Source organism: Anabas testudineus, chromosome 15, assembly GCF_900324465.2.
Source record: "Anabas testudineus chromosome 15, fAnaTes1.2, whole genome shotgun sequence".
Taxonomy (NCBI): Eukaryota; Metazoa; Chordata; class Actinopteri; order Anabantiformes; family Anabantidae; genus Anabas; species Anabas testudineus.
The window spans coordinates 9,741,159-9,749,998 of record NC_046624.1 but is presented as its reverse complement, the minus strand read 5'-3'; the positions used below and the strand labels follow the sequence as shown (position 1 = coordinate 9,749,998).

Below are 8,840 nucleotides of genomic sequence, written 5' to 3'. Positions count from 1 at the left end.
CTTTTGTCACAACTTTGGGTTCTAATTTCTCCCTTAAATATTTTCTTGGCTAAAAAGAAAGAACAGAAATACTAACTGATGGCAATGTAGAAATTTAGGATTTAGCAATACAGGTCTTTATCTAAGGCACTAAATAATCATCCTCACCACAAAGACAATCCTGCGCTCCTCTCTGAGACACTGACAACGTTTTTATCTAAAATCTGCACCATTCTCAAACAGTAATCTCAGAGTTGACTTGTGGGGAGCAGATGTTTATTTAAATGCATTAAGGGCACAGCTCTGAATTATTTGATTGTATAATTAAAACAGAAGTATATAAGTTTGACTTGCAAAGTAATCCTGCAGTCTTAAGATTAATAACCGTGCATGCGTTTATTACATTCAAATTAATTCGATTATTTATAAATTATACATAAATGTTTTAACTGTTCTGTCTTATGTCCATGAGTAAATTAATTTTACATTATGCACAAAACATTTTATAAAGTTTAGTTTCACTTATATAACAGTTCATCTATTCATCATTTTATTGTCAGTGAGTCAAAAATTCACCTTTTGCATTTGCACAGACTTGGTGCTGCACACTTGTATGAAAGGAAAAGTATTTGTTGTCAAATCTCACTAAGTTTTCTACTGCATCTTTTTAATGACCGACAGAAACAGCAGCTGATCAAAGTCTTTATTTGAGAGTTGGTAATTTAAAAATCCACCATCCTGTAGAGGGCAGTAAAGCGCCCATTAACAAATAAATTGGAACATAAATTGTGTGATGGCAGTTTCGAGTCGGAATGTAAACAGTGTAGGACATCGCCATGGTCAAGTCCAACTAGTATTTTAGCTCTTAGGGCAAACAAAGTATTTACATCTGACGTTGTTGTCGACTCACAGGAGCCATGAAACTACACCAGGTTTTACGTAATGTCGGTAACTTTAGATCCGTGTTCGACTTCGGCGGACGGGATGTGGCTCATTGGTTCCCCGGACACATGGCTAAAGGTGACAGCCCTGATCCAAGTCTCCTTTATGTAAAATAGATATGTGCGTTTGTGCGAATGGTAATGTTTTGTAAAGCAACCATTCCTGTGTGTGATCTGATTTATTGATTATCACACTGTAATAATATTTAAACCCTGTTGTTGACAGGACTGAAGCAGATGAGAGCGACTCTCAGGAGTGTGGACTGCATCATAGAAATCCATGATGCCAGAATATCCTTACATCATGTTAACAACCTTACTGTGCAATGTTAATTACTAAGTGCAATTTTTGTGATGGTCATTTATCTATATTGTATGATATGGAATATGAACAAATAGAAAATCCAGTGATACCAAGTCCTTATTACTGCAGAACCCCATACAGATCTGTAGCCAGATATATATGGAGTTAAAGCATATTTACACTACAGTCTCTGATGGAATAATATTACAAAGCGGGTTAATCTGCTGTTTACTGGAGCTGTAAAATTAGTCCTGTCTGAATATTCTTTAACATTAAGCACATCCCCTTCTCTGGAAGAAACCCTGTGTTTCAGGAGACTCTAGACGTCCGACCACATGTGCTAATTCTCAACAAGATGGACCTTACTGATCTTTCCAACAAGCAGGTAAAACTGCTGCTGTTTTAACAGAATCACACGTTCTTAGCATTTTAACATTGCCAACACAGAGTTGTGGCTTCACATTTACCCTGCAGGGAATCCTGAAGAAGTTAGAAAAGAGCGGAGTGAAGAACGTGCTCTTCACAGACTGTTTAAAGCAGCAGGATGACAACATAAAAAAGGTGCAGTACTAGACATCTTCACTGGATACTGAACATGTGATGATCTGCTGATATAAAATTGATCAATTACTTTTCTTATGTAGTTGGTGCCAGTGGTGGTGGAAATGATTGAGAGCAGACCACGCTTTAACAAAGATGAGGTATGATTACATTAACACAAATTGATTGCGACATTACTCTTGCAACAGTAAAATATATTTTCTCTCACCTAAAGAGGCCAGATGCCAACATACTGTTTGTGCTTTAACCTTGTCATGTAAAACTTTCAGGATACTAATTATTGCCTGATGTTGATTGGAGTGCCCAATGTAGGGAAGTCATCTCTCATTAACGCATTAAGAAGAACATACTTAAAAAAAGGTATGAATAAAAAGTAGGCGATAGACATTGTTTCAGTGTGATGGTTTATATATTGTATTAACATACTGGAATTATAAACCAATTTTAGGTCGAGCGTCACGAGTAGGTGGGGAGCCAGGTATAACTAAAGCAGTCTTGACTAAAATTCAGGTGAGTATAGCTTAGAGGACTTTGTCTCCGTGTGTGTTGTCTGTGTGTTTGTCTATGGTGTCTCTGTGTGTGTGTGTGCATCTGTTCAGTATTTAACTGTCTTTACTATCAGGTGTGTCAGCGACCCGTAGTGCACTTGTTCGACACACCGGGAGTCTTGCCTCCTAAGATTGAGAGCGTTGAAACAGGCATGAAGCTGGCTTTATGTGGTGGGTAGAACGTCATTATATACTGACACTTAGGAAACATTGTGTGGAAAGTGTGTTTTCCCATATTCATTGGAATTGCTTTGATTGTTTTTCTTCTCCAGGAACTATACTGGACCATTTAGTGGGTGAAGACATTATTGCTGACTACTTACTCTATTCTCTGAACAGGCTAGGGAAGTTCAGGTGTGACCTTTTCTTTCTAAGCAATTGAATAAACTGTCATATTATCAGTGTATTCCTTTAGCTTCACATTACTGTCATTTTTACTGTGTGTGTGTGTGTTTGTGTGCAGTTATGTGGAGAAATACGACCTTCAAGAGCCCAGTGATAACATCCAGCATGTCCTCAAACGCATTGCTGTGAAACTTAAAAAGACCCAGCGGGTCAAAGCCATCACTGGAGTGGGTAAGCGAGTGCTAATCCTACGAAAAGACGTGCCACAAACTGTATTATTGGAAAACTGTCCCTTTGGTAAAATTGACATGAAACAACAGTTCAACATTTTGGGAAATACATTAATTACTTTTCTTACTGACAGTCAAGGGGGGAGATGATACAACTTGAGTTGTGTCTGTACAATGGATATGAAGCTACAACCAGCAGCGTTTTAACTTAGCTTAGCTTAGAAATTTAACAAGCAAGATATAACATGGTCATTTGTGCCAGTAGGTGGATTTTGTCACTGGCTGTTCCCTGGCATTTCAGTTTATCATCTGACTTTATGCAAAAAAGCAAATAAGCTTGTTTCCTGAAATATCTAACGATTCCTTTTAAGATCTGATTTACATATAATGATACCGGTGTATTAATGCAGGAGTGAAAATGTTAACCTCACAAAGAAAGAACAAGCATATTGTGATACTTTTCTTTTTCCTCAGGGAACATTACTGTCACTATCCCAAACTACACAGCAGCAGCTTACGATTTTATAAGAGCCTTCAGGAAAGGAGAGTTGGGAAGAGTAATGCTGGACTGACCGGAGCAACTTTAATAAAGACCACAGACTGTTTCTAGATCTGGTTTGCCCTCAGCCCTCAGTCATTGTAAATGTAACCACTAAATGTAGTGCAGAGACACAATGAAGTTCAATTTGATAAAAAAAAAAAAAGCACTGTGTCCTTTGTAAATAAAATACTGTACATTGATTCAGGCACTGCATGTTTGCACATTTCCTTATAGAATACATAGGGAGGAAGGCAAATATCTGACAAGGTGTAAACAGGATATTTATTGGCATGAAGACATTGACAAACTCTGTAATTAGTATCTGCATATGTGTTGTAGCATATAATAGAGTGCACCTATACTGTATATAAGGAACAGTCTGTTGCTCCTGAGTGTCTACTGCATGTAAAAATCTCCAGAGACATAAATAACAGTGAGAGCAGCAGTTTATTTTTTCCCCCTCCCAAATCTGTAGAGCATCTTTTTATATGGTCAACACCAACACCATAAATCATTCAGATCACTAAACAACATCTTGATGTTAAGGATTCAACTAAAACGCATGAAGTAAAAAAAAAAAATCAAACTGGTTAAGATCACAAAATGCTGAATAACCTAAATTTCCTCCAGTAAAGGAATAAAAACATGGGAAATGTGGTTCCAACTTGGTGCTTTTACTCTCTTAATTTGAGAAAACCTTGTAGAAACTAATCTTCTCTTTAGTATTTTACATAAACTGATAACAGGCTTTATATTTAGATGCAAATAAGTTAGTGATACTTGTGCATGTTATAAAAATAAGGATTATTTTACAGACAGTTATTTGGCACCACAGAAAAAACACTTTGTGAAGGTTATTCTACGGAAATATTAGATTAAATTTATAGGAATCGGGTGTTAAGGAAACGAACTGATTATTCTCAAGTGTCTGTCACAGACACACTGAAATAAGTTTGACAAAGACTCCAACAGGTGAAAAGTCACTTTGAATACTGTGCTGGAAATGGAAATCTGTCCAGTGGTATAGATCTTTGTTTGTTTCTTTCTTTCTTTTGTGATGTCTTTCCACCAGTGTGCTGCACCTTTTAACTTGTCTTCTCAGTGCAGGTTTGCAGACAGACCTGCACAGTATAGTCAGGTCCAGGGCTGATGCTCAGTCCTAGACCAAATTTATCCTTAAATATATAATATATAATCTGAACCTCTACAGAACTATATCCAGTAAGGAGGCATATTTCTGGGCAAATGTTGCAAAAACGATAGAGACCAGTTGAGAGAGAGAATATCCAGTCTGAGTTGAGCTGGACATTAGAGCATCAAAGTAATTGGTCCTGTTGTAGTAATCCAGCTCGTCCTCTGAGCTGTCCGTGTTGCTGCTGCGGTAGGCAGATGCGTACCATTTATCAGCCGTCAGCGCCACGGCGGCTCCTGCAGCCGCTGCAGCCGCCACCCTCACCGGGGAAGTTCGTCCCGCCACCCTGAAGCGAGAGCGGGTCCCACCGAAGGCGTTTCCTCCCCGGTAAGTCCCCGCTGTGGAGCTGCGGGCGGGGGACCCCCGAGAGGAGCCCCGGGACCCACCACGACCACCTTTGGACAGCGCGGGCTCCCACAGGAAAGCAGAGAGCAGGAGACAGGTCCAGCAGGTTGCAACCACCTGGTTCATTGCAGACATCTGTGCAGGAGAGAAGAGACACATCAGGAGCTTTACACTGCACTTTATATGGAGAAATGGAGAAGTGATGCATCTGTGTTGACTGTGGTTGGAAAACAATTCAATGCCTCCAGTTAATTCATCAATTCTGTATAACATTCACAATAAAACCTTAAAATGGTGCAAATATGTGACATTTATCTAGTATCTAGTGTAATTATATGTCTTCGGTCTCCAAAACAGCAGCTTGTTTCATACCCTGCAGTTCCATCGCTCATTAAATCCAGTTGACACCTTAAAACTAGTCTTGTCATTCAGTGTGTGCCACATATTCTCTGAACAGGAGTGAAGAACTCAAACTGAACAACGAATGCTTGATGCCTTTGCAGCAGTGTTGTCGGACATGGCAGACTCATTTGTGTTTCAGATTCCTTCTCCATTAAAGTAGGTCAGCTTAAAAATAAATATGCTCACCACAGAAATTTGCTCTTGGCTGCAGCCTTTATATAGATGAAGCAATAGTTTTTTATTATGAAAAGAGACTGATGGATATAATGATGGCATGTTTATTTGTAGTGCAGGCCACCATTTAAATCCCTTGTTGGATTTTTGCAGAAAACAATTAAGTGTAAATGTGCAAAATATAAAAATACATCATGTCATCAATAACATCTTTCACAAATGCATGTATAATGCGCATACATGTTTGCACGATCATCTGTGTATTCTCATGAATTAGCCTGTCTGCTATTCTATTGTAGTCAGAAGGAATAACATCCTCTAAACAGACATACATTACATGCACGTACACGCACGCCCGTGTTAGCCAGTATATCCTATCGGAAGGTGCTTACCTTATTTTCCGTGTGTTTTATCCTCGATTATATTTTGGCACCAAGAGAAAAGAGCAACTGGGATTGTCACGGACGATGGAGGCTCGTTCACGCAGATGACGGCGAGAACGCGCAGCGCGCACACTCCAGCCACTACTGAGCATGAGATCAGAAATTTTTGTTTCACATGCATTTAATTTGTTGTTGTTTATAATATAGAACATGAGACACAGAGTTGGCACTAACAGACTGATAATCTGGATCTTGTGAAATTTCTAATAATATTTTTGATTTTTGTTTAAATGTTATTGTGTGAATAAACTAAATCTAATTTGTTCCTAGAGAATAAAAATAAAAAATTAAAACCTCTCATAGAGGAATCGCACCCTCTGCTCCACCCTCTGCTCCACCAGGTGGCGCTGCGACATGAAGAAAAACACCAACAAAGAAAAAAGACGCAGCTTCGCTTCTGGGACAAGTTCACTGACAACAGCTCTCTGTCGTCGCTGTCGTCTCTGTCGTCTCTATCATGGCTTTTCTCTGCAGACGTGCTGCTTCGCTCCTGAAGCCGTCCGGAGCAGCGCCGGCTCTCCTGTCCGCTGCTCGCCTCTACAGCTCAGGTGTGTGTTTAAAACAGTGTGTTAGTAGATTGATGTGGCTGCACGAACAGCTGGTCCTGCCACAATGTCGAGAAACCTGCGTCACTAAATGTGCGACGCATGGGGAGCAAGCAGACTCATTACTGTCTCCATTATTTGATTGACTTATAGTCAGATATGCTGTGATTTATATGTTGACATGTCATATTCTGGTGCATGGACGATCACATATCAAAGTGGTCGTTTGATTTTAATGTGATAGCAACTATTTCCATGTGGGGAATGAGTGCAGCTGATAAGTTCACAAAAGTCTGATTCGTCTGACCGTGTGTGATGGTTTTGTCTTCGTGCAGGTGCTCAGTATGAGTATATTTTGGTAGAAAAGCGAGGTGAGAAGAAGGATGTTGGTTTCATCCAGCTGAACCGGCCCAAGGCTCTCAACGCCCTCTGTGACGGACTGATGAAGGAGGTGGGAGAGGCTTTGAATGCCTTCGAAGCTGACGGTGATGTTGGAGCTATTGTCATCACTGGTAGTGACAGAGCGTTTGCTGGTAAGGGGCTGCTTGTGTGTGCAAGAGCAGATGATGTACAGTTAACGGTCTATAGTGTTATGTCAATACTAAGATCAACTTTTGTGTTTTTCAGCGGGAGCCGACATTAAAGAGATGCAGAATCGAACCTTCCAGGAGTGCTACAGTGGAAACTTCCTGGCTCACTGGGACAGAGTGTCCACAGTGAAGAAGCCTGTGATCGCAGCTGTCAATGGATTTGCCGTGAGTGTCCTTCTTTATCTATTTTCTCCTTTCTGTATTTATTTAAGTTTGAGTATTGACATCTCTGACCAGCATTTCATCAGGTTAGGAAGAAAAAACTATCTATGGGATATGACACAGTTAAGACTACAGGTCACTGTACTCTCTGTACAGTGACCTGTAGTGACTGCTTCATACTGTACACTCTGCCATTTTCAGCTGGGTGGAGGCTGTGAGCTGGCAATGATGTGTGACATCATCTATGCCGGGGAGAAGGCACAGTTTGGCCAACCAGAGATCCTGCTGGGGACTATACCTGGTAAACGCTTATCTGTATCTGCTTTCCCTGTTTAGACATCAGCTCCTTTCACTCAGGTTTCCAGAAGCTTGTTGTAGGAGAAGCTGTTCATGTTTTTTGTGTATCTACTGCACAGGATCGGGGGGCACCCAGCGGCTGACCCGTGCAGTGGGCAAATCCCTGACTATGGAGATGGTGCTAACAGGCAACAGGATTGATGCTCAAGAAGCCAAACAATCAGGTAGCAACAGTTTTAGAAAATAACTTCATTCACACAAGTACAGTGCTCCAGCTACACACTATCTCATGACATCGGCACCTAAGTAACTATATCATAATGTGGGTTTCCTGCAGAATGAACTTTTACTTGGCAGTGTTAGAGTTTTAGGCTGAATTGTGTTTGTCTTTCAGGTTTGGTGAGTAAAGTTTATCCTGTGGACCAGGTGGTGTCTGAAGCGATTAAATGTGGGGAGAAAATTGCTGCCAACTCCAAAATAGTCTCTGCTATGGCCAAAGAGGCTGTCAATGCAGGTATGTAAAGTTTGTTATATTCGTATTAGGCTTGAATATTTAAATTGAAATTTTGTCTGACATGTTTTTTGTGGGATTGCAGCTTTTGAACTAAGTCTGACTGAAGGAAATCGTTTGGAAAAGCGCTTATTCCACTCTACCTTTGCTACAGTGAGTCAAGGAGCCAATCTGAGACATGGTGTGTGTGTGTGAATTAGACTCTAATTCTGCCAATTCATTCAAAATGCCTGTGTATGTTTTTTCCCTGCAGGATGATCGTAAAGAAGGCATGACGGCATTTGTGGAGAAGAGAAAGGCTAGTTTCCAGGACAAGTAGAAAAGAGCAGATGAAGAGCTCAGAGGAGAGCGTAAACATCCTGAAATCAGCGGCTAACTTCCTTATCGGTAATAAGTTGAATGATGCAAAAGCCCTGAAGCAGTGCAACATGCAACTGTTTGAATTAGGATTCATCACTGAGTGATTGAGTGCACAGAAGTGTCTTATCGCAGTTAATCCCTCAGCATCAGAACAAAATGCAATCTGAGTGCAGGGTTTGAATGTGAATATGATTTAATAACTGTTGTAGCCATTGTTTAGTAGGAAGGATCAGTATTTGAGAGCTGTACTGACTTTGCCTTCTCAATTTCACTATCAAACCTTTGTCTGCATTTTGTAGACTTGTTTCTCTGTGAACATTTTACAAATAAAGTTGCAGAGTGGTTTTCAGTACTGTCACTAAGACATAAA

At 40.3% G+C, this 8,840-nt stretch overlaps 3 protein-coding genes across 3 annotated transcripts; 2 read left to right on the top strand and 1 right to left on the bottom strand.

Moving 5' to 3' along the window:
* Positions 1–801: 801 nt before the first annotated feature.
* mtg1 (mitochondrial ribosome-associated GTPase 1) lies at positions 802–3,601 on the top strand. Its single transcript, XM_026355993.1, has 11 exons — positions 802–999; positions 1,147–1,211; positions 1,505–1,609; positions 1,699–1,785; positions 1,869–1,925; positions 2,055–2,145; positions 2,234–2,295; positions 2,408–2,504; positions 2,606–2,687; positions 2,797–2,909; positions 3,383–3,601. Exons 1-11 carry the CDS (start codon positions 897–899, stop codon positions 3,478–3,480), a joined length of 960 nt encoding a protein of 319 aa, XP_026211778.1. The 5' UTR covers positions 802–896; the 3' UTR covers positions 3,481–3,601.
* Positions 3,602–3,815: 214 nt separating this feature from the next.
* sprn (shadow of prion protein) lies at positions 3,816–6,042 on the bottom strand. Its single transcript, XM_026355994.1, has 2 exons — positions 5,955–6,042; positions 3,816–5,121 (listed from the first exon to the last, which is right to left on the bottom strand). The coding sequence occupies exon 2, from the start codon at positions 5,119–5,121 to the stop codon at positions 4,654–4,656; it is 468 nt and encodes a 155-aa protein (XP_026211779.1). The 5' UTR covers positions 5,955–6,042; the 3' UTR covers positions 3,816–4,653.
* A 348-nt stretch (positions 6,043–6,390) lies between these two features.
* On the top strand, positions 6,391–8,840 carry echs1 (enoyl CoA hydratase, short chain, 1, mitochondrial). Its single transcript, XM_026353761.1, has 8 exons — positions 6,391–6,553; positions 6,886–7,083; positions 7,178–7,305; positions 7,504–7,603; positions 7,719–7,823; positions 7,994–8,113; positions 8,196–8,263; positions 8,364–8,840. The coding sequence occupies exons 1-8, from the start codon at positions 6,463–6,465 to the stop codon at positions 8,427–8,429; spliced, it is 876 nt and encodes a 291-aa protein (XP_026209546.1). The 5' UTR covers positions 6,391–6,462; the 3' UTR covers positions 8,430–8,840.